Genomic DNA, 25,533 nt, shown 5'->3' on the forward strand with positions numbered 1-25,533 from the left:
TCTCTTAATGTCTGCGCCCGCACGCCTGCGCAAAGCTTAGAGGGAACATTGTTCCTGACCAAGACTGCAGTTCCTGCCTTCAACAGTTCCAATGTGCCCTAGTGCCTTGTTTCGGGTGCAAGCAGGCACCTGGGTTTGATGCAGGAAGAAGTTGGAGATAATATGTCATGCAGCGCTATCTTTTCCTTGGTATTGCCTTCTACACACTCCACCTCATCTGTGTGTTCAGAGCCCTCGTTATCACCCCTCTCCAAAGCAGCAAGGCCGTCTCACCCAGAAGCAGCGGAGTCTTTAATGCTGTTCGATGACATTTGTAACTGGAATGCCATGGGCCGTCCACCTGCCCCATCCACAGTTGCAGAACTTGAGCTTCCAGATAGCCAAGGGCTTCTGCCGGAGAACGAGGAGGTGTCCAGGGCATTATCAAGGAAGACTACAATGGATGATGATGAGACCCAGATCCCCTCTCCTGCAGCTTACTGCAATGTTGAGGCTGAGAGGGAGGCTAGTGGGGAGGCGTCGGTAGAAGAAGATGCCAGGGGGGATGACGAGGTGCTAGTTCCCACATGGACCAAAGGCTGGCAGAGTCCAGTGGAGGAAGAGGCTGTGGTGGTCCCACAGTCCCAGGCAGCCAGCAGAAGAGGGGGAAGGGTGCAAGCCGTCAGTGCTCAGTCTGCTGGTACTAATGCCCACCTTGGCCAGGGACCGAGCATGCCACATGTGCCACAAAGAATGTCACCAGTGTGGCATTTTTTCAAGCAGGTTATAGATGACAAGACAAAGGTCATTTGCAGGCTCTGCCGCCAGTCCATCAAGTGAGGGAGAGGTGTTAATAATCTCAGCACCACCTGCATGACCAGGCAACTGAATACAAAACATGAGCTTTGGTGGCAACAATACCTTCAAAGTATTCAAACGCCTGGGTCCTCTTCTGCTATGGCTGCCTCGGCCACCTCACCAACAACAAGGCCACCTGTCTCTCCCCAAAGGGACAATGTAGGATCACCAGCAGCAGCAGCAGCACCGGCACTAACACCATCACCATTGGCAAGCCTGCCTATACCGTTCCAAGGAAGCTTTCAGCTGTCCATCCCTCAAACTTTGGAAAGAAAGCGGAGGTTCGGGCCATCTCACCCAAGAGCCCAGGCCCTGAATGCCAGCATTTCAAATATACTGTCATTTGAAATGCTCCCTTACTGCCTGGTGGAGACAGAAAGTTTCAAGAATGTTATGAAAGTGGCTATCCCACAATACTCCGTTCCCAGCCGCTACTACTTTTCACGCCAGGCCATCCCTGCCCTGCACCAACATGTAGTGGATAAAGTTCAGTGTGCACTGCGCAATGCTGTCAGTTCCCGCGTCCACATCACCATCGACACATGGTCCAGTAAACATGGCCAGGGCCGGTACATCTCTCACTGCCCACTGGGTGAATGTAGTGGCGGCTGGGAATGAGGCGGGAAGCAATTTAGCGCATATCTTTCCACTACCCAGGATTGCTGGACATCAGTCAGTACCTACTGTTGCCTCCTCCTCCTCCTTTGCTTCCCCGTCTTCACCCTCCACATACAGTAAGCGCAGCCCAGCAAACTCCGACTTCAGAACGGCCGTGGGGAAACGGCAGCAGGCAGTGCTGAAACTCATCTGCTTGGGCGAGAGACCACATACCGCCCAGGAGCTATGGACCGGCATCCAGGGGCAGACAGACAAGTGGTTGCTGCTGCTGAACCTGAAGCCGGGGAAGGTGGTGTGCGACAACGTGTGGAACCTTGTGGCAGCCTTGAGCCAAATGGGGTTGACGCACATCTCTTGCCTGGCGCATGTTCTCAACCTGGTGGTGCAGAAATTCCTGGCCAATTATCCGGACATGTCGCCACTGCTGAATAAAATGCGTGCTGTGTACGCTCACTTTCACCGTTCCCACCCTGCTGCTGCTCACCTATCTTCCCTGCAGAGGAACTTTGGCCTTCCCATCCACCACCTCATCTGCGATTTGCCAACCAGGTGGAATTCCACGCTGCATATGCTTGAAAGGGTGTGTGAGCAGCAGCAGGCAACAGTGGAGTTCCAGCTTCAAAATGCCCGGGCGAGTAGAAGTGCAGACCAACAGCACTTTACCACCAATGAGTGGGCCTCCATGAGTGATATTTGTGCTGTGCTGCAGAGCTTCCAGTATGCCACTGATATGGTCAGCGCTGATAATGCCATCGTCAGTGCTATCATCCCCATCCTTTGCCTACTGGATAAAACCCTTCAGGCCATGCCGGAGGATATGGCACAGGAGGAAGCAGAGGAGCAGGAGGAAGAGGAGGAGGAGGAAGGCCCATTTTCTCAGGCATCAGGGGGGCACAGCTGTGGCTCACAGGGTGGGTCGCTGGGCCAACAGCAGCCAGGTACTCCGCTGTCCAGCCAGCGTAGAGTTTTGGGGGAGGAGGAGGAGGACTTGCAGCAGGGCAGCCCCAGTGCAGCTCACGGACATCAATGGAGCGTGGCTGGAGGGAGGAGCAGGAGGAAGAGGAGGAGAGACCTGTTGCTGAAAACATCGCCTTGACTCAGGGCAGCCTGGTTCACATGAGCCACTAAAGTGCCTGCGCAATGACCTCAGGATGGCCCGCATCATGACCTCTTCCAGTTACTGGGTGGCCACCCTGCTAGATCCCCGTTATAAGGACAATATCACCTCCTTGATCCCAGCACTCGAGAGGGAGCACAGAGTGCGAGTACAAGTGTGTGTTTGTGGATGCACTAATGGCAGAGTTCCCACAGCAATTGGAGTGCTCAGTGGTGGCATGCGTAGGACGCAGTCGCCAATGCAGCAATGGCACTGCCAGCACCTCATGGGGAAGGGTGAGCATGGCCACAATGTGGGAAAACCTATTCCATCGTCCCACACATCCACCACCATCGGATGTGATGGCCCATACCAGAAGGCAGAATGTGACACACATGGTGGAAGACCTGTCCACACGCCTGATGGTTATTAGCGATGCCTCCACCCCCTTCAATATTTGGGTAGGTAAATTGAATACGTGGCCAGAGCTTGCCCTCTATGCCCTGGAAGTGCTGGCCTGCCCTGCGGCTAGTGTCCTGTCCGAGCGTGTGTTCAGCACTGGAGAGAGGTCATCACTGACAGAAGGATCTGCCTATCCACAGACAACGTGGACATACTGACTTTCCTTAAAATAAACCAGGCGTGAATCCCAGGGGACTTCGCTGTGCCACCACTTGAGTGAATGGTTAGAGCGTTTGCTACCACCACCCCCCGACAGCCCCCCGACAGCTGTAAAATTCATCTTATGTATGTATATAATCTATGAGTCTACGGAGAGGGGCGGCATACAAATCTAATTAATAATAATAATAATAATAATAATAATAATGAGGAGGAGGAGGAGGAGGATGGATATTTTTATGGTAAAAGTTTGGGTATAGTTTGTGTTCGAATAAAGTTTGTGTTCAATAAAATTATTTTTTGCACAGATGTTTTCTGAGAGCCTAAATGCTCCTTCCAAGGTGTGTCACCTTTTGAAAATCTGAGATATCCAGGTATTTCCTTTTTCTATGTAATCTAAAGCCTCTAGTGCTCTCTCTAAATTTAATTTGGGGTCAACCACAATGACACTTTCTTTCTCTCCATTTCCTTTTTCTATCTAAAAAAAAGCCACTAGAGCTCTCTGTCAATTTAATTTTAACAAAGTGTAGTTTTATTTTCAGAAGAACTTCACGGCAAAGTTCGGCCAAACTCGCTGAACCCAAACTTTGTTGGGTTCGCCCATCATTAATTATCAGCCTTCAATACAGTACTTACTTGGTTGAAAGAATGGATTGGTTTAAGGAACAAAATATTATTGACATTGGAGGGACATGATCTTGAATTAGGTTATCATGCCTTCTTATGATATGGGAAAAATAAAACACAAAGCTATTTTCAAAGATACTACATTAGGAATGCACTATTATCAGTTTGGGAGAAAATTAAAGAACAACACCATTTGAAAATACTGGTCTGGCTTTTAATAATAGAGGCACTTATTCATTTAAATGTCATTGATATAGAGAATGTTATCAGAGGTAAAAGATATTTTAAATGAAAAAGGGGAACTAAAAACTAAACAGGAATTGAGTGATCAAGGGATTGAGATAACATAGTGGTCTGATGTGCAGATACAATCTAGATATAAGAAGGATGTTAAAATGTATAGTTTAAATAAAAGAATTAGCAGAATTAAATGAGATATAACAGGGGCAGATGAAAAATTAATAAAGAATTTATAGCTATTTGTTAAGTATTAAGATGGAAGATGTAAAAGAGACAATGATAATATGGGCTAAAAAATTTGGCCATTCGATTGGGTTAGATCAATGGCAGAAATTGTGGGATAGAAATCATAAATTAACAATGTCTACTGCATACAAAGAAAAGCTTTATAGTTTTATAGATGGTATTTTCTGCCCGCAAGATTAGCAAAGATGTTCAAGGATAATTTTGCAAAATGTTGGAAATGTCACCAGATACCTGGTTCATAATATCATCTGTGGTAGACATGTCAAAAAAATGATAAAAACAATATATAGACTTGAAACCAGATATATTTTTGCTGGAATTTTAACAGTCAAGTATAATAAAGGGAATGTATATCTGATTTTACATGTATTAGTGGCAGCGAGAATAATATATGCACAAAAATGGAAAAGTGAAGAGATCCCAACATATGAAGACATGTGTGGTGGTTCACTAGTGTGCTGCGCATATAGTTATGGACTCAGAGGACGAGGAGATTGTGGAGGGCAAGGCAGGTGTCCTGTATTCCTGGCACCTGAGAGTGACAGTGAATGTAATGAGGGGTCCAGGTCCCAACAACCAGGGCCTTCTGCACTTCCTGGCATGAGTGAGTCAGCACTTCCTATCAGGAATGACTTTGCATTTCCTCGCATGAGTGACTCAGGAGAAGAGGAGTAGCCTTTTGTGAATTAAAGAGTTTGGAGGGCATCCAGAAGGCAGGAATGGTTGGCCAAGAGAAGAGTCACTCATGAGTGGGTAATGGGTCACACCCCAACACTATTTAAGGGTAAGGCATGCCCCACCTTGTTGCAGAAAAATGTCATTCATTTAGAAATAATCTTGTCTTGGCTCTTGCATTCAGTTTGGATTTTAAAAGAAAACATTCTTAGCTTTGCTAATAAGCTTCGGCTTCCAGTTAATTTCTGTGAACTACATTCTAGAACTCTTGCTATGGCTGGTAATTATTACCTTGATTATCTTCACTCTTGGATTTTAGGTAACTAGTAACACTTTGCTAGATTTGCTTCTCTCTTTGAAAAGACTCTTTTAAGACTCTTAAAATATTGAGACTTTTGTAAATATTAAATCCTTTTATTAGTTAGACAATTGGTGTGCATCTGATTATTGGGGCTCAGCACTAAGATAGAACACATGATTAGAAAAATATTAGAATATGCAGAAATGGATAAGCTAATGCTTACAATTAAGGAAAAGAAACTGAATATTTTTTGATTCGGGACTTATTTTATCAATGGCTAGCTGATAAAAACAGAAAACATATGGAAGAATCAAGAATATAAGGACGATATATTAAAACTAGTTAAACAAATAGTATTATTATTACTGTTATTAATATTAGTATAATTGTTACTAATGCAATGAATATTGTTGTAAACACCTTGATTATTACTTCCTGGACTGTATCCAAAAGCACACTGTTCAATTGAAGTTGGAATTTTTGTTATAAAAGAAAACATTCAAAATATAAAAGTCGAATGAGCAGCAAATCACTGTCAATACTGTATAATTATTGTTAGACATCAAATTTAAGTAATACAGTAATACCTCGTCTTATGAACTTAATTAATTCCGGGATGAGGTTCATAAGGTGAAAAGTTCGTAAGATGAAACATTGTTTCCCATAGGAATCAATGGAAAAGCCAATAATGTGTGCAAGCCATTAGGAAAATCCAAAACATTAAGGCTTTTTTTTTTTAAAAAAAGCGGTGGGCAGACAAAGACGAGTGGGGGGAGGGACAGCAAGAGGTGGCAAGAGGTGGTAGTCCAACGAAGTAAGGCAAAAAGAGCCTCTCTTGAGCTCCATGAGTCTTTCCCTCCCATTTTTGTCCCCCCCCCGCTCATCTTCCCCACACCATTCTCCTCTCTTGAGCTCCAAGAGTCTTTCCCTCCCGTTTTTGTCCACCCCCTCTGCTCATCTCCCCCACAACTTTCTCCTCTCTTGAGCTCCATTAGTCTTTCCTACCATTTTTGTCCCCCCTGCTCATCTCCCCCAAAACTTTCGCCTCTCTTGAGCTCCATGAGTCTTTCCCTCCCATTTTTGTCCCCCCCCCCCACTGTGCTCATCTCCCCCACACCTTTCTCTTCTCTTGAGCTCCATGAGTCTTTCCCTCCCATTTTTGTCCACCCCACTGTGCTCATTTTCCCCATACAGTTTGGAAGGGGGGAGTTTGTCGCTAGGATTCAAAACAGCACTGGCAAAAATGAAGGGAATCCCAGGGAGGGGAGCCTCAGGGGAATCCCAGCAATGCAAGAACATGGCGCTTTGGCTGGCAAGGGAAGTTCAGAGGTGGGGATTCCCAGGAAAATCCCAGCTCTTTGGGGTATCTCAGCGGCAGCCACTCGGGTTCGTAAGGTGAAAATAGTTCGGAAGAAGAGGCAAAAAAATCTTAAACACCGGGTTCGTATCATGAAAAGTTCGTATGAAGAGGGGTTTGTAAGACGAGGTATCACAGTATACTGTACTGTTCAAATGCTCAGAGATTTAGCACAGCTTTGCAACACTTATTATATAAAATGAGACCTAAATCAGAAATAATAGCTACATACTGAATTATAACTGTATAAAAATGTTACTTACTCCACAATAGTATCTCGATCTGCAATATCTCCAAGAACCATACGCTGTATGATGCTATTGTGCTCTTCCTCTGAAAGATTTTTATATGAAACCAAAGGAATATTATATTTTGTTGCAGGTGATGGATCAACTCCTTGTAGCCAAGGGTGATTTTCAATTTCTTCCAAACACGCCCTTCGTTTGGGATCTCTTTGTAACATTTGTGTAATTAAACTAGCAAGAAAAATATAAGCATATATTAGCATAATTACATAAGGGTATATTCCACAAAACTGTTTTTCTTTTATAATATAACTGGTTCTAACTCAACATACAATTGGCTATTTCATTAGTAGAATTCATCCTTTAAAACATTATTTTACCAAGAAACTAGATCTCCATAATTTTTTTAAATTATTACACAGACCTTTGGAGATACTTTCCAAATCCATTACCATATAAATAAATTCATTTGAGATTAAAATATGTTGACATGTCCGGTCTGGTCCGGGATAGTAGCGGAGGCTCCAGGACAGGGCTCTGTCCTCAAGACCTCTTCAACCTCTCCAGAGATCGCTTTTTGTGATCAGATCGGGTCCGGACGGCCCGTTCCTAGAACAGGGGGTTTCCCTGCACCCGAGGGGTCGTCGCCGGGATTCCGAAGGCAAGGGACTACCCCGCAGCTCTGGAAAAGGTGAACCGACTCTCGATCCCTAGAGAGTTCGGCCATTTACGATCCGCCCTCACCAGTGGGAAGCAAGCAAAGAAGAAGAAGAAGAACCTAAGCGTGAATGTGTAGCAAGCAGAAGCAGAAGAAGAATACAAAAGAAGAAGATTCTAAGGTATAAATCCATTATTATCCGCTGACTTGGGAGATTATTGTGACTTTCTTAACAAATAAGGCGAAATAAAAAACTTAAGGGAAAATTCATATTCAGGGGCCGGAAAACAAACGGCTGGAACTACTTTCCCTCTTCTCTACTTCGGATTAAATCTTAATTAAATTAATAATAAAATTTGTAGTGAAATAAAAGCCTAATTTGAAAGAAGATATCAAGTAATATGATTTAACAAAGACTATAAATGATGAATTGGATTTTTCTTTGGATTTAAAAAACATCAATCCCGGGCACTATTTTCTATCTATTTGCGGAGGGATTACATTTTGGGTTTTTTTCTGCTAATTTTTACTCGTAAAAAGAAAAGAAAAATTGGAATAAATCAACAAATAACTTAATTATTGGAAGAATCATGTGTTATTTGTGGCTGGCAACTTAAAACAAGAAGATTGGTATCGTTGGAGAACTCGATCTTTTCTTTTCCCCTGGCTGGATTCATTGTTATCGGTCTCGGCTTCGCTCATCAACTCTACTATAAAGAGGAATCTTTACTAGCTTTCTTCTCTCCCTTTTGCCATTTCTAAGGATCTATCTTAAGTTTTACGTTTGAAATCCGACTCAAAATTGTGTTATCCTTGGATTCAATTTTTTTTCCGTGATTTTCTTGGAATAAATTTTTTCAGGACACTTCTGGATTAAACTTTGGATTTTTACATACTTGTTTGGACTTTACATTGCTAATCGGAACTATAAATAAATTTGGATATAACCTTTGATTAACTTTCACCCTTGGATTTACATTGCATTGCATTTATTTACCTTACATCGAGAACTTTGAGAACTTTTTAAAAAACAACAACGAATACTTCCTTAGAACTTCAATCAACAAAAGATTTCCGGTTTTGACTGAATAACATTTAAGTATATTTACCTGTATTTTTTGTATTTCTTTCTTTTAATTCTCTATAAACAATATTATTACTATTCCTTTTTCTTCCTTTGTTTCTTTTGTTCTTAGATATTAGTATAAATTTTAAAATAAAATAGTCTTGAAATAAATAAATTGCTAGATATTCCTTGTTTCCCTCTTTCTTCCTGTGGTGGTGCTCCCTCCTTCTCTCCCCCTCCTTTTATTCTTTCTTTTTTCCTCTCTTTTTTTTTGCTTCTTATATTTCTTAATTCTGCCTTTGTTTTCTTTTAGTGGCTCTCCTCTCCCCTTCTTTTTTCTTTTTTTTCTTTTTTCTCTCTCTCTCTTCATCTCTCTTCACTAAAACTAAAAATTTGATTAGTAGGGATTGATTTGTTATAATAAGATATTATATATTGTTGCATTCTGGAATTTTCTGAAATTAAAAGGAATTTTTAAGGTTAATTTTATACTATTAAAAACAATAAACAATAAACAATAATAAAAATAAATAATAAGAATAAGGTTTATTAAAAATTTATATTTTTAAATATTGAAAAGGTGCATACTAAGGATATACTGTATATAGATGTTAAAATATTAAGATTATTGATATTTTTGTTGTGCTTGTGTTTTCTGCATTGTGATACTTAGAAATAACTAGTGAAGTTTAACTTAACAAGTTTGGAGTTTGTTGGAATTTTCTTTCCCTACTTTAAATTTTCCAAAGGAGAAATAAATCAGAAAATTGTTGTGAAGCCAAGGATGTCGAGCACGTCTACACATACTAAGACTATTAAAAAACAAACATTAACGTCAGCTTCATCCCCCCAAGTGTCGCCACAGCCATCTCCTGTACATCAAAGTACTACTGCAACCATGCTAGCTAAAGAGAAGGAGAAAGAGAAAGCACAACAGCCTACCCTTGTAACGATACAAGAGACACTAAATGCTTAAATCACAAGAAGATGCAAACCAACAACGAGAGGCCCTAAAAACAGAAATGGGCAAATTAAAAGCGGTTACAGGAGAGATGAAAGAACAAATGAAAGAAATTCAGCAAACACTGAAAGAAAATGAAGATAACAAAGCCACTGGACCTGATGCTATACCGGCAGAATGGTATAAAATATATAGTGAAGTAATAACAAATAATATGTTGGAAATATTTAATGAAAGTAGGATGGACGGTAAAATCCCAAAATCATGGACAGAATCTTTAATAACTTTAATCCATAAACCAGGAACTGCAAAAGAAAACATAAAAAATTATAGACCTATATCATTACTAAATGTTGACTATAAAATATTTACTGCAATCTATGCAGATAGATTAAAAAAGATGTTAAATGAGAAAATTCATCATGACCAAAATGGGTTTTTACCTGGTAGACAGATTAAAAAGAATCTTAGAACGATCATTAATACATTAGAATATTATGAGCAACATTCGGAAAAATCTGTATCATTAATGTTTTTAGATGCCAAAAAAGCCTTTGACAATATTAATTGGACTTTTATAAAAATGCAATTAAACAAAATGGGATTTGGTACTAAATTTGTAAATTTAATAGACGCAATTTATTCAAAACAAACAACAAAAATTATTTTAAATAATGAACAATTGGAAACATTTGAAATAAGCAAAGGAGTTCGACAAGGTTGCCCGATATCACCATTATTATTTATTTTATCCTTAGAAGTTTTATTGATAAAAATAAGAGCAGATCCAAAAATAAAGGGTTTGACTATTGGCAAAGAGATATATAAAGTTCAAGCATTTGTGGATGACTTGACTTTTATAATAGAAGATCCGATAACAACAACAACCCCAATATTGATACAGACAATAGAACAATATGTCAAAGTTGCAGGGTTAAAAATAAATAAAAGTAAAACACAATTTATAGTGAAAAACATGAATAAAATTCAAGAAAGACAACTTGAACATATTAGATATGAAAATAGTTAAGAAAGTTAAATATCTGGTAATTTGGATAACATCAAAAACAATAACATTAAAAAATGACAATTATATGAAATTAATCGCAGAAATTAAAAAAGATTTAGAAATATGGAACAACTTAAAAATATCTTTTTGGGGGAGAATTGCCACAATTAAGATGAATATATTACCTAAGATTTTGTTTTTGTTTCAGGTCATCCCAATAAACCCTGGGGGAAAATTTAAAAAAATTTAACAATGATAGTTAAAAAATTCTTATGGCAAGGGAAAAAAGCAAGAATAAAGATAAGTATTTTGGAAGATATTAAAGAAAGAGGAGGATTTGCACTACCTAACTGGGAATTATATTATCAGGCAGCCGCCTTAACATGGATTAGAGATTGGATAGTGTTAGAAGATAAAAGAACATTAAAATTAGAAGGTCATGACCTTATGCTAGGCTGGCATGCCTTTATATGGTATGATAAGGATAAAATTAACACGTATTTTAAAAGACATACAATAAGAAAGTATTTTTTGGAAGTTTGGAAAGATATAAAGAAGAATCACTTTTTGACTATTCCTGAATGGATCTCTCCCCTAGAGGCAACAGTACACCCCAACTCAGTAAAGGAAATGAGAATAATAAGATATAAGGAATTATTAGATGACCAAATGAAACTAAAGGCAAGAAATAAATTACAAGAAGAAGGATTTATAATTGACTGGTGGCAATACGCTCAGATTCAGTCTAAATTTCAAAGTGACAGTAAGACATACATCTTTAATAAAAGTAAAAATTTCCTAGGTAACCTACTAGTTACTAATCAGACTAAACTAATAGGGAAGGCATATAAATACTTGATTGCTCATAAAAATATAGATTTGACTTTAAAGGATAATATGATAAGTTGGTGCAAAAATATTGGCAAAGAAATTGATATAGATACATGGGAAAAAGTTTGGACCTCAAATTGGAAAATGACAAAATCAGTTTCCCTAAAAGAAAACCAAATTAAGATGTTTTACAGATGGCACCTTCCACAAACAGAATAGCAAAAATGTTTCCTAAGACTTCCACATTATGTTGGAAATGTAAAAAGGAAATAGGATCTTACTATCATCAATGGTGGACATGTTGTAAAGTCAAGTTATATTGGAAAATGATAGAAAAAATGATAAAAGAAATAGTAAAACAGGAGATAGAAATAACCCCGGAATTTTATTTACTGGATATAACTAACCAGAAATATAAGAAAGAAATTTTACACCTAGTTATTCATATTTTGACTGCGGCCAGGATAATATATGCGCAAAATTGGAAAGGGGAAAATATCCCCAAAGAAGAAGAAGTTATTGAGAAAATATTAGATTGCGCTGAAATGGATATGATGACAAGACGGTTAAAAAATCAAGAAGAAACAGAATATTATGAAATATGGAATAAAGTATATATATGGATAAATAAGAAATATTAAAATAACGAATAAGTAAATAAGAGAATTACATTAGTAGCGATATAAATTAAGATTTATGTTAGAATTAGCATTGATATGATTTAAGTTATGTTAGAACTAGTTTACATATGATTTTTTTTTTATATAAGGTAAAACAAAATTCTTCTTTTCATTTAAAGCAATAAGTTGAATTTAAATATTTTTTGAATGTATTCCTTTTCTGTATCGAAATTTTACTTCTAGAATAAGCGGGGAAGATACAACTCCACTTATATGTTAAATGTGTGTTTGTCAGTTTTGTCTATTTTAAGGAAATCAATAAAATATTGGGGGGGGAAAGAGATTGAAATATATTAAGTCACAGCAGATGATAGCATTTATCTAGTCTTATTGTTATCTTAAGTATAAAAGTAGCTTGAAAACTGAAAACCACAACATTAAGTGAGGGAATACTCATTTTATAGCATTCTTTGGATGGTTTACAATGTCAGCATATTTCCTCCATCTGGATTTTCATTTTACCAAACTCAAATGGATGGAAGTCAACTATGAGCCCCTTTGGCAGAGTTTATGTTGTAAGCCGCCTCGAGTCTTTGGAGAGGGGTGGTGTATATACACCAGGCGAAATTAATCTCCAAAACAGAACACTCAGGTCTCGCAGTGTTCGCCTGACAACAAGGACAGAAACACCAGCCTGAAGATGACGAGTGGGACCTTGTCGAAACGTCGCCAGAAATGTCCAAATCCTACACGGGAAGAAACCCGAATATACTAAAACCGTCATACCTGTACCCGTGAAAATCTACGAAAACATATATATATATATATATATATATATATATGTCACGTTTAAGCTGAAATACATATATAAATATAAATATATATATAAATATATATATCAGCACGAAGCTTGAAACTTCAGCCTGATGATGGTGAATGTGATTTCACCGAAACGTCGCATAGACATGCAAAATATTACACAGGGCAAAACCCGAACTCAGAACAATGTACATATATATATATTCCAGAGCAATTGCTCTGGAAGCCATAGAAATTGAGAGGAGCCCCCTTTGCATAAATAAAAGAGATGACACGTCCCGCCTACCAGAAATTTGGAAACCAGCCTTAAACAAAAAAACACTTCATAAAAATCACCATGTCCAGAGCAATTGCTCTGGAAGCCATAGAAATTGAGAGGAGCCCCCTTTGCATAAATAAAAGAGATGACACGTCCCGCCTACCAGAAATTTGGAAACCAGCCTTAAACAAAAAAACACTTCATAAAAATCACCATGTCCAGAGCAATTGCTCTGGAAGCCATAGAAATTGAGAGGAGCCCCCTTTGCATAAATAAAAGAGATGACACGTCCCGCCTACCAGAAATTTGGAAACCAGCCTTAAACAAAAAAACACTTCATAAAAATCACCATGTCCAGAGCAATTGCTCTGGAAGCCATAGAAATTGAGAGGAGCCCCCTTTGCATAAATAAAAGAGATGACACGTCCCGCCTACCAGAAATTTGGAAACCAGCCTTAAACAAAAAAACACTTCATAAAAATCACCATGTCAATCCTTCTAATAATTATGATTTTGGAATTTTGAAATTTGAAAACCAGCCTTAAACAAAAAACACTTCATAAAAATCACCATGTCAATCCTTCTAATAATTATGATTACACCAACCAATCAGATCACTAAAACATAATCACCCAATCTATTTGCTACATTCAAACCAAATCTCCACCCCCACACTATATACTAGGAAGAAATGACAGTTGCAAACATTCCATTTTACAACAACACGAAGCTTGGAACTTCAGCCTGATGATGGTGAATGTGATTTCACCGAAACGTCGCATAGACATGCAAAATATTACACAGGGCAAAACCCGAACTCAGAAAAATCTACATACATATACCCGTGAAAATTTACGAAAACATATATATATATATATATATATATTATCCTAGAGGATAATTCTCTGCCTTACAAGGCAAAGGTTGCAGGTTCAAGTCCCAGTGGGTATGGCTAGCTGATGAGGCCAAAATAAGGCCGAAATAGATCTATCCTAGTCTCCCTTAATTTTCAAATTCAGCAAAAAACATGTGACATATATATATATATATATATATATACACACACACACACACACAGTAATACCTCATGATACGAACTTAATTGGTGCAAGGAGGAGGTTCGTAAGACGAAAGGTTCGTAAGACGAAACATTGTTTCCCATAGGAAACAATGTAAAGTCAATTAATCCGTGCAACCAAAAAACCCCCCGCAAAAAAACGGCTTTCCGGCTGTTTTAAAAGGTGACAGCCGGCCTGGGGGGCTTCCCAGCACCCCCCCGAACCCGGGTTCGGGGGGGTGCTGGCAAGCCCCCCAGGCCGGCTGCGACCTTTTAAAACACCCGCGCCGCTTCGCAGCTGTTTCCTGAAGCCGAACGCTAAAGCCGAACTTCTGCGTTCGGCTTCGGGAGACAGCTGCGAAGCGGCGCGGGTGTTTTAAAAGGTCGCAGCCAGCCTGGGGGGCTTGCCAGCACCCCCCCGAACGCTGAACTTTTGCCGAACTTCCGGGTTCGGGGTTCGGGGGGGGGTGCTGGCAAGCCCCCCAGGCCGGCTGCGACCTTTTAAAACACCCACGCCGCTTCGCAGCTGTTTCCTGAAACCGAACGCTAAAGCCGAACTTCCACGTTCGGCTTCGGGAGACAGCTGCGAAGCGGCGCGGGTGTTTTAAAAGGTCGCAGCCGGCCTGGGGGGCTTCCCAGCAACCTCCCGAACCGAACCCGGGGTTCAGCAAAATTTTGCCTCTTCTTACGAACTTTGTTCGAGTTACGAACCGGCGTTCGGGAGGCTTCTGGGAAGCCCCGCCGCCCGGCTGTTACCTTTTAAAACAGCTGCGCGGCTTCCCAGCAGTCTCCGAACGCAGGTTCGTAACTCGAAAAAAGTTCGTAAGAAGAGGCAAAAATTTTCTGAACCCTGGGTTCGTATCACGAGTTGTTCGTAAGACGAGGGGTTCGTATCTTGAGGTACCACTGTATATATATATATATATTTGTTCTGAGTTCGGGTTTTGCCCCGTGTAATATTTTGAAATCACATTCACCATTATCAGGCTGAAGTTTCAAGCTTCGTGCTGTTGTAAATATGGAATGTTTGCAACTGCCAATGGCAGGTATATTATATATATGTGTGTGTGTGTGTGTGTTTTCTGTTGGATCACCCTGGTATATTGAAGGAACGTCACGGCTCCTTTTTGCCTCTAGGCAAAAAGCATATAGCCCCTCCCTGGTACAAAGCTGAAGGGATCAGATCTGGTGGCCTAGAGCAGTGTTTCCCAACCTTTTTTGAGCCGCGGCACATTATTCATATTTTCAAAATCCTGGGGAACACTGAAAGGGGGGGGGGGGGCTAAAGAAAAGTTTGGACAAAAAAAACCTCTCTCTTCCTCCCTTTCGCTCTATTTCTCCCTCTTTCTCTCTTTTCCTTCCTTCCCTTCTTTCTCTTTCTCCATCCCTCTTTCTTTCTTTCTTCCTCTCTTTTTTGCTCTCTTTCTCTCTCCCTCCTTCCCTTCCTCTATGTCTTTCTCTCTCCCTTGCTCTCTCTGTCTCTGTCTCTCTTGCTATCTCTTTCTTGCTTTTTTCTCTCTCTTGCTCTCTCTCTCTCTTTCACTGTCTTGCTATATCTCTCTTTCTTTCTCTTTGCCTCCCTTGCTATCTCTCTTTCTTTCTCTCTCTTTCTCTCTCTCTGTCTCTCTTGCTATGTCTCTCTTTCTTTCTCTTTCTCTCTCTCTCTGTGCCTCTCTTGCTAAGTCTCTCTTTTTCTCTTGCTATGTCTCTCTTTCTTTTTCTCTCTCTCTGCCTCTCTTGCTATGTCTCTCTTTCTCTCTCTCTTTCTCTATCTCTCTTTCTCTGCCTCTCTTGCTGTCTCTCTTTCTTGCTCTGTCTCTCTTTCTATCTCTCTCTGCCTCTCTTATACGTCTCTCTTTCTTTCTCTCTCTCTCTCAGCTGACTGCAAGCGGGAGCCCTGACGGCGGCAGCTGGACGTGGTGCTGGACACCGTATATGCCAGGCACGCAGCGCCAGCATGTACGATGTCCAGCAGCACATCCAACCGCCACCGTCAGGGCTCCCGTTTGCAGTCAGCTGAGAGAGAGAGAGAGAGCGATCCCTCTCGCCGCCGCCATCTCCCCGCGACTGCCTGCGGCCGCTGTGGCCACCCCCCCCCGCTCCCATCGGACACTTGCCGTCGACGCCAGAGAAGCTCCAGCTGGGCGGGGCGCTGCCGGTACTTCCGTCCTGGGGCTCCCGCTCGCAGCTGTCCCCCGCCTCCTGCTCGATGCCGCGGTTTTCGGCGCTCTCCTGCTGGGCCCCAAAGAAGGAAGGCGGGAAAAAGGTGCGAAGAATGGAGCTCTCCTTCTTCCTGCCTTCCTTCTTTGGGGCCCAGCAGGAGAGCGCCGAAAACCGCGGCATCGAGCAGGAGGCGGGGGACAGCTGTGAGCGGGAGCCCCAGGACGGAAGTACCGGCAGCGCCCCACCCAGCTGAAGCTTGGCGGCACACCTGGCCATGTCTCGCGGCACACTAGTGTGCCGCGGCACACCGGTTGGGAAACGCTGGCCTAGAGGTTAATTCTCTGCCTTACAAGGCAGAGGCCCCAGGATCAAATCCCAGTATGGCTAGCTGATGAGGCCAGAACAAAGCCAAAATAGCCCTATCCTAGTCTCCCTTAATTTTCAAATTCAGCAAAAAAACAAAACATGTGACATACACACACACACACACACACACACACATATATATATGTGTGTGTGTGTGTGTGTGTGTGTGTGTGTTTTCGTAGATTTTCACGGGTACAGGTATGACGGTCTTGATATATTCGGGTTTCTTTCCGTGTAGGATTTGGAAATTTCTGGCGACGTTTCGATGAGGTCCCACTCATCATCTTCAGGCTGGTGTTTCTATCCTTATTCTAAGGCGAACACTGCGAGACCTAAGCTGCCTTCCTTCTATAAATACTGGTGGCTGGGTGTGGTTTGATGGCTCAGCAATTGCCTGCTGTGTAGAAACTTCCTGGTGAGTCAGTGGGGTAACAACTGGGGTCGTTGATGTAGCTGAAGTATGCTGATTAGTTAATGGTTGTTGATTAGGCGTGATATCCTGGGTAGTTGGAGTTTGCAGGCTGCTTGATTGTTTTGCAATATGTGTTCTGAGTCTAGTTTCTGTTTTTATGGCTGGGTTACGTTTGAGGGCTAGTTTCCAGATGTCTGGTAGGCGGGAGGTATCATCCCGCTTGTTCATATTTTGGGGATATTTTTCTATCTCGATGGCTTCCATTATTATTCTTTTGCTGTAGTGTTCTGTTTTGGAAATTAATTTAGTACTGTCAAAATCAATTTCATGTCCTGTAGTTTTGAAGTGTTGAAAAAGGGAGGAGGTTTTTTCTTTTTTCCTTAATGCATTCTTATGTTCTGCAACACGTGCATTTACTCTCCTGTTAGTTTGTCCAATATATGTGGCTGGGCAGATTTTACACGGTATTTGATAAACTCCCTGGTTTTCTAGAGTGTTAAAACCTGATGCTACTGATTGTCTTGGGATCCTGACAAGGACATTCCACAATGAAGGTGACTTGTGGACAGAGACGATTTGCTGTACTGGTCTTTCCTTTTATTTCCTTTCTTTGTATTTAATGTTTTAAATATTTTTACTTTTACAGTTTTAAGACACTTTGAAAAGCGAAGTGAGCAGTATATAAATGTAATAAATAAATACAGTTATTGAAAAATCCATGCTCTCATTAATTTTTCAAGCATTCTTTTAAAAAGGCATGGAAATATAATATGACATCATTAAAAATCAGTTTCTCGTACAAAAGCAGAATACTTATAACTTTAAAGCTTAAAATAATATTTTATCCTATGACAGAATTTTAATTTGCAATGTCTTCTAGAACCACAATCATAGAACAGTGAATGCAAACTAAGGGGGAAACAAAATAGAGGACTAGTGCATAATTATTAAATAGGGAAAAAAAGATATTCAAAAATAAATATGTGGATAACTTGAATAATGAGGATAAATTATTTCATTTTTAACATGTTTTTCATTTATACCCTGCGTCTCCTCTAAGGAACTCAATATAATATATAAAATTCCTCCATTTGATCCTTGAACAAATCTTGGGGGTATATATATTAGATTCAAAGAAAGGTGTGTGTGTGTGTGTGTGTGTGTGCATGTGTGTGTGTGACTTTTTCATTGCAGTGAAATGACTGGGTTCCCCCCAGTCTTTACCACTGCCCATATTTAAATTACTGGCATAATGCTTTTTATTACAAGGCATTTAATAGAATCGTTTACTTACTCTTTGCATTCTTTGGACACCCGAGATGGTACTGTGTATTTGCAATCCATTATCATGGTCAAAGTTTCACTATCATTTGCTTCTTGAAAAGGTGGTTGTCCACATACCAACATGTATAGAATAACTCCCAGACTCCATATATCTGGCAAAACATAATAAATTTTAAACTTCAAGACTGTAAATATTTTTTTTACCATTTGAACAAATGTATTAACTAGTCAGAATTTACAAGATCATAAGGGCTGAAATGTTTTCTATGCACTTTCATGAAACATTTTAATGTTTATGTTTCATTCTTTTTTATTTTTCAGCATAAATCATTTCACATCTTTTATATTTGGTGATGCTATTAGTCAAAAGAAATAATAAAACAACTGTTCTAACTGCCAAGCAGTTATGAAGTTTGCTTATAATGTTTAAGTGTGTAAACATCAAGCAACAAATCAGCCTAAATGAGGACAGGTAGTTCTCATTTAGCAATTGTAATTGATTCCATTGACATGATCAGTAAGTAAACCATATGACAAAAAAAGGGGGGGCAATCAACAATGCCAGCATTATTCTCATTCTAGCACATTTTCAGGTGTAGAAATTTGAGCATAAGGGTACTAATTACTCTTTAAATTACAGTGGTACCTCGAGATAAGAGTTTAATTCGTTCCGGACCTGGGCTCTTAAGTCGAGCAGCTCTTATCTCGAACGACTTTTCCCCATAGGAATTAATGTAAATAATTTTAATTGGTTCCAGCCCTCAAAAAACTCACAAAGTTAGTCTAAATTATGCAGAAAGACATGTTTTTAATGAAGAAATGTACATGTACATATAAATGAATAATGAAGTTTCTTTCACTTAACTTGTAAACTTTCTTAAACTTTTAAATTTACATATGTTCAACTTCTCTGCCACCCAATCCTGTAGGACAGAGGTCCCCAACCCTTTTTGCAGCAGGGACCGGCTTTAAGCGATCAAGAGAGGAATGGGTGAATGAATGGACGGAGGGTGGGAAGGAAGGAAGGAAAGAGGGAAGGGACAGGAACAGAGGAAGGAAGCAAGGAAACTTATGAAAGGGGAGAGTAAGAGAGGAATGAGTGAAGGGAGGGAGGGAGGGAAGAAGGTGGGAAGGAGAAAGAAAAGAAGAAATAGAGGAAGGGAAGGTAAAAGAGAGAAAGAAAAAGAGCGAGCAAGAAAGAAAGAAAGGAAGGAAGGGGGAAGGGACAGGAACAGAGGAAGGAAGCAAGGAAACTTATGAAAGGGGAGAGTAAGAGAGGAATGAGTGAAGGGAGGGAGGGAGGGAAGAAGGTGGGAAGGAGAAAGAAAAGAAGAAATAGAGGAAGGGAAGGTAAAAGAGAGAAAGAAAAAGAGCAAGAAAGAAAGGGGGAAGGGACAGGAACAGAGGAAGGAAGCAAGGAAACTTATGAAAGGGGAGAGTAAGAGAGGAATGAGTGAAGGGAGGGAGGGAGGGAGGGAAGAAGGTGGGAAGGAGAAAGAAAAGAAGAAATAGAGGAAGGGAAGGTAAAAGAGAGAAAGAAAAAGAGAAAGAAAGAAAGAAAGAAAGAAAGAAAGAAAGAAAGAAGGAAGGGACAGGAACAGAGGAAGGAAGCAAGGAAACTTATGAAAGGGGAGAGTAAGAGAGGAATGAGTGAAGGGAGGGAGGGAGGGAAGAAGGTGGGAAGGAGAAAGAAAAGAAGAAATAGAGGAAGGGAAGGTAAAAGAGAGAAAGAAAAAGAGCAGGAAAGAAAGCAAGAAAGAAAGAAAGAAAGCAAGAAAGAAAGAAAGAAAGAAAGAAAGAAAGAAAGGGGGAAGGGACAGGAACAGAGGAAGGAAGCAAGGAAACTTATGAAAGGGGAGAGTAAGAAAGGAATGAGTGAAGGGAGGGAGGGAGGGAAGAAGGTGGGAAGGAGAAAGAAAAGAAGAAATAGAGGAAGGGAAGGTAAAAGAGAGCAAGAAAAAGAGCAAGAAAGAAAGAAAGAAAGAAAGGGGGAAGGGACAGGAACAGAGGAAGGAAGCAAGGAAACTTATGAAAGGGGAGAGTAAGAGAGGAATGAGTGAAGGGAGGGAGGGAGGGAGGGTAGAAGGTGGGAAGGAGAAAGAAAAGAAGAAATAGAGGAAGGGAAGGTAAAAGAGAGAAAGAAAAAGAGCAAGCAAGCAAGCAAGCAAGCAAGCAAGCAAGAAAGAAAGAAAGAAAGAAAGAAAGAAAGGGGGAAGGGACAGGAACAGAGGAAGGAAGCAAGGAAACGTATGAAAGGGGAGAGTAAGAGAGGAATGAGTGAAGGGAGGGAGGGAGGGTAGAAGGTGGGAAGGAGAAAGTAAAGAAGAAATAGAGGAAGGGAAGGTAAAAGAGAGAAAGAAAAAGCAAGAAAGAAAGCAAGAAAGCAAGAAAGAAAGAAAGGTGGAAGGGACAGGAACAGAGGAAGGAAGCAAGGAAACTTATGAAAGGGGAGAGTAAGAGAGGAATGAGTGAAGGGAGGGAGGGAAGAAGGTGGGAAGGAGAAAGAAAAGAAGAAATAGAGGAAGGGAAGGTAAAAGAGAGAAAGAAAAAGAGCAAGCAAGCAAGCAAGCAAGCAAGCAAGAAAGAAAGAAAGAAAGAAAGGGGGAAGGGATAGGAACAGAGGAAGGAAGCAAGGAAACGTATGAAAGGGGAGAGTAAGAGAGGAATGAGTGAAGGGAGGGAGGGAGGGTAGAAGGTGGGAAGGAGAAAGAAAAGAAGAAATAGAGGAAGGGAAGGTAAAAGAGAGAAAGAAAAAGAGCAAGAAAGAAAGAAAGAAAGAAAGGCAACTTCAAAGAAAGGCTCACTGAGCATCTCTCACTCTCTCTCTCTTTCTATCCCTCTCTTTCTCTCTCTCCCCCCTTTCTCTTTCTCTTTCTCTCCCCCTCCTGGACTCCCGGATCGCTCGCGTGTGGCAGCAAACATGCTTTGGGGGTTTGTCTGGGGAGGAGAAGTAGCACCTTCCAAACCCCCAAAGCATGTTTGCTGCCACACGATTTAGCCAGGACAGGAGCGAAGGAACGTGGAGGATTGGGGAGCTGAAACCGGGCGTTTTCAGCTTTCCAATCCTTCACGTTACTTCGCCGCTAAATCGTGTGGCAGCAAACATGCTTTGGGGGTTTGGCTGGGGGGAAGTAGCACCTTCCTAACTCCCTCCCCCCCCAGCCAAACCCCCAAAGCATGTTTGCTGCCACACGATTTAGCCAGGACAGGAGCGTTCGGAGCCCGAGAGGGGGAAAGAGAAGAATGGAGAGAGAGCCGCTGCCGCCTCAACAGCAGCCACGGGAGGGGAGTCGCGCGCGTGTGTCGGTGTGATTGCGACTCCCCTCCCGTGGCTGCTGTTGAGGCGGCAGCGGCTCTCTCTCCATTCTTCTCTTTCCCCCTCTCGGGCTCCGAATGCGGCGGGCGGCGGGAAGAGGAAACGAGGCTTGCTGGCCGGGGAAGCAAGCGATCCGGGACTGCCTCGGTTCCTCTTCCCGCCGCCCGCTGCATTCGGAGCCCGAGAGGGGGAAAGAGAAGAATGGAGAGAGAGCCGCTGCCGCCTCAACAGCAGCCACGAGAGGGGAGTCGCGCGCGTGGGAGTCGCGCTCGTGTGTCGGTGTGATTGCGACTCCCCTCCCGTGGCTGCTGTTGAGGCGGCAGCGGCTCTCTCTCCATTCTTCTCTTTCCCCCTCTCGGGCTACGAATGCGGCGGGCGGCGGGAAGAGGAAACGAGGCTTGCTGGCCAGGGAAGCAAGCGATCCGGGACTGCCTCGTTTCCTCTTCCCGCCGCCCGCCGCATTCGGAGCCCGAGAGGGGGAAAGAGAAGAATGGAGAGAGAGCCGCTGCTGCCTCAACAGCAGCCACGGGAGGGGAGTCGCAATCACACCGACACGCGCGCGCGCGCCTCTAGCTAGTCAGAGAATGTTAGTGCAGGGAGGGGGGTTCCTCTCTTCTTATGCCTCCCCGCCACCCCCACCCCTCCGCTTTCTCCTTGTGTCGGCTTTCGCCCCCCCCTCCTCCTCCTCGCACCCTCTGCCTTCCACCGAGCAGCCACGGGAGGGGAGTCGCTGGAGCTGCCCCCGGACTTTCCACCAAGCCCAATGCCGCCAGCCCACATGCCCGCCTCTCCCCGCGGCGGCGGTAGTGCTGCCCAGCGCTCCAGCGTTGTCCAGGCTTCTCCCGCTACGCGCAGCCCAACAGCTCGCTCCGGCTGGCGGCGGCGGAGGAAGGCGAATGCGGCTTGGAAGCTGGGAGGGGGGCGGAACGTCTTTGGCCACTTAGCTCTTCCTCCGAAAGGAAAGCGTGGAGGCTGCCTCTCTCCTCCCATATTCTGCCCCCCTCCCAGCTTCCAAGCCGCATTTGCCTTCCTCCGCCGCCGCCAGCATCCAGCTCTTCCTCCGCTTCTTGCTTCTCTCCAAAATGACAGCTGGGCGGAGCCTGGCGGCGGCGGAAGCAACGCTCATATCCCGAATTTGGGCTCGTAAGTAGAACAAAAATATCTCTCCCCTCCTAGCTCGCATCTCGAAATGCTCGTATATAGAGCAGCTCGTATGTTGAGGTTCTACTGTAGTTTTATTACTGTTGATTATCATCATATGTGTGAATGGTTATTTACTGAGACAATCGCTAAATGAGAACCCACCCGTTGACTATATTATTTAGTTAAGCATTGACAACTGGGACAGGACTGTATTACTATTTACTTACTTACTTATTTATTTATTTGGATTTGTATGCCGCCCCTCTCCGAGGACTCGAGGCGGCTCAAAGCAAGTACAAAAATAGAATAATATGAATCCAATTAATAATACATTGAAACAACCATTACATTCAATTAAAAGAAAACCTATCAAACCAATCATTCAACAATCATACTGAAAACATTCATTGATCAGAGGGAAGATCTAAAAGCCCCAAGCCTGGCGGCAAAGATGAGTTTTTAAACTCTTTCGGGAGGCAGGAAGGTGGGGGCAGTGTGAATCTCTGGGGGGGCCTGATTGCAGAGGGCCGGGGCTCTCACAGAGAAGGCTCTTCCCCTAGGTCCCGCCAGCTGACATTGTTTGGTCGAAGGGACCCTAAGGAGACCAACTCTGTGCGACCTCACCGGTCCCTGGGATTTGTGTGGCAGAAGGCAGTCTCAAAGATAGTCTGGTCCTAAGCCATGTACGGCTTTATAGGTCATAACCAACACATTGAATAGTGTCCGGAAACAAATTGGTGGCCAATGCAGTCCGCGGAGTGATGGTGAGATGTAGGCATTTCTTGGAAGGTACAAGGCTGCATTTTGGACAAGTTGAAGTTTTCGAACACTCTTCAAAGGAAGCCCCATGTAGAGAGCATTGCAATAGTCGAACCTCGAGGTGATAAGAGTTTGAGTTACTGTGAATAAAGACTCCCTGTCCAAGTAGAGCCGCAACTGGTGCACCAGGCGAACCCGGGCAAACGCCTCCCTCGCCACAGCTGAAAGATGGTGTTCTAAAGTTAGCTGTGGATCGAGAAGGACGCCCAAGTTGCGAACCCTCTTTGAAGGGGTCAATAGTTCCCCCCCACGGTGATGGATGGACAGATGGACGTGTCCTTGGGAGGCAGTACCCACAGCCACTCCGTCTTGTCTGGATTGAGTGTGAGCATGTTGGCACCAATCCAGACCCTGACAGCCTCCAGACACCGGCACATTACTTCCACTGCTTCGCTGAGTGGACATGGTGTGATGTACAGCTGAGTGTCGTCAGCGTACTGATGGTAACTCACCCCATGCCCTTGGATGATCTCACCCAGCAGTTTCATGTAGATATTAAACAGCAGAGGGGAGAGAACCGACCCCTGAGGAACCCCACGAGGTAGGGACCTAGGAGTCGATCTCTGCCTCCTGCTAACACCGACTGTGACCAACCAGAGAGTTAGCAGGAGAACCAGTGTAAAATGGTGCCTCCCACTCCCAACCCCTCCAGTTGGCACAGAAGGATACCATGATCAATGGTATCAAAAGCCGCTGAGAGGTCAAGAAGCACCAGGACAGAGGATAAACCCCTCTCCTGGGCACGCCAGAGATCATCCATCAGTGTGACCAAAGCAGCTTCTGTGCTATAGCCGGGTCTAAATCCTGACTCGCTAGATCAGGGGTTCCCAAACGTTTTACACAGGAGGCCAGTTCACTGTCCCTCAGACTGTTGGAGGGCCGGACTATTAAAAAAACCCTGCGGTTTTCTTAACGCCGTCTTGAGGAAGAGGAGGCGAAGTGGAGCAAGTCCCCAACTCCTTGCTGAGTTTTCTCTTTCTTTCTTTCTCTCTCTCTTCTTTCCTCTCCTTTTCTCTCTCTCTCTCTCCCCCCCTGTCTCTCTCTTTTGCTTTCTTTCTCACTTTTTCTCTTGTTTTCTTTCTCTCTCTCTCTCTCACTTGCTGTCTCTTTCTCTCTCTCTCACTCTTTCTCTCTCTTGCTTTCTTTCTCTCTCTTGTTCTCTCTCTTGCTATCTCTATTTCTCTCTCCCCCCTTTCTTGCTCTCTCTCTTTTTCTCACTTTCTCCCTCTTTCTTTCTATCTCGCTCTCTGCTGATCTTTCTCTCTTGTTCCCTCTTTCTCCCTTTCTTCTCTGCGGAGGCTGGGGGCGGGGAGGCTCGGCACTGGCACATCCGCAACGGGTAGGGGCAGCCACGTCTCCCTTCTCCCACTGCCTATGTCTACCACCAGCACCTCCTGCCAAGTCGGCGGCCGGCGCTGCAGGTTTCTCGGGCAGGAGCTGCCACTTCCTTCTGGGCAGCCAAGCCAGGCGGCCGTAGAAAGTGCAATAATCTCTGCACTTTCTACAGCCGCCTGGCTGGGCTGCCCAGAGGGGAGTGGCAGCTCCCACCTGAGGAATCTGCAGTGATGGCCACTGGTGGTAGACATAGGCGGTGGGAGAAGGAAAGGGAGCCATGGCCGCAGCCGCTCTCCCCATGCCGCAGATGGATGGGTGCAGAGCCTCTTGGTTGTGGCCTCCCCACCCCCATCCACCAGCCAGCCCACCTGGCGTGGAGCGGTGAGGCTCGGCACCAGCACATTTGTGGTGGGCAGCGCGGGTGCGGCCACAGCTCTTTCTTTCACCCACCATCATCGCCTCCAGCCAAGCCGGCAGCAGTCGCCGTGAGTTCCTCGGGTGGGATCTGCCACTTCCCTCTGGGCAGCCCAGCCAGACGACCGTAAAAAGTGC

At 43.2% G+C, this 25,533-nt stretch overlaps 1 protein-coding gene across 6 annotated transcripts in view; it reads right to left on the reverse strand.

Moving 5' to 3' along the window:
- SNRK (SNF related kinase) overlaps window positions 1-25,533 on the reverse strand; it is a 168,042-nt gene that overhangs the window by 47,660 nt on the left and 94,849 nt on the right. For 5 of the 6 annotated variants that reach the window (XM_070726905.1, XM_070726906.1, XM_070726907.1 and 2 more), the window contains 2 exons: window positions 18,379-18,520; window positions 6,882-7,094 (listed from right to left, as the gene is read on the reverse strand). In XM_070726905.1, coding sequence (XP_070583006.1) covers window positions 6,882-7,094; window positions 18,379-18,520 — 355 coding nt within the window. Of the gene's footprint in view, window positions 1-6,881; window positions 7,095-18,378; window positions 18,521-23,058; window positions 23,108-25,533 lie in introns of those variants that run through there. The other variant, XM_070726910.1, reaches the window with a different exon arrangement.

Source organism: Erythrolamprus reginae, chromosome Z (assembly GCF_031021105.1).
Source record: "Erythrolamprus reginae isolate rEryReg1 chromosome Z, rEryReg1.hap1, whole genome shotgun sequence".
In the NCBI taxonomy this organism is placed as follows: domain Eukaryota; kingdom Metazoa; phylum Chordata; class Lepidosauria; order Squamata; family Dipsadidae; genus Erythrolamprus; species Erythrolamprus reginae.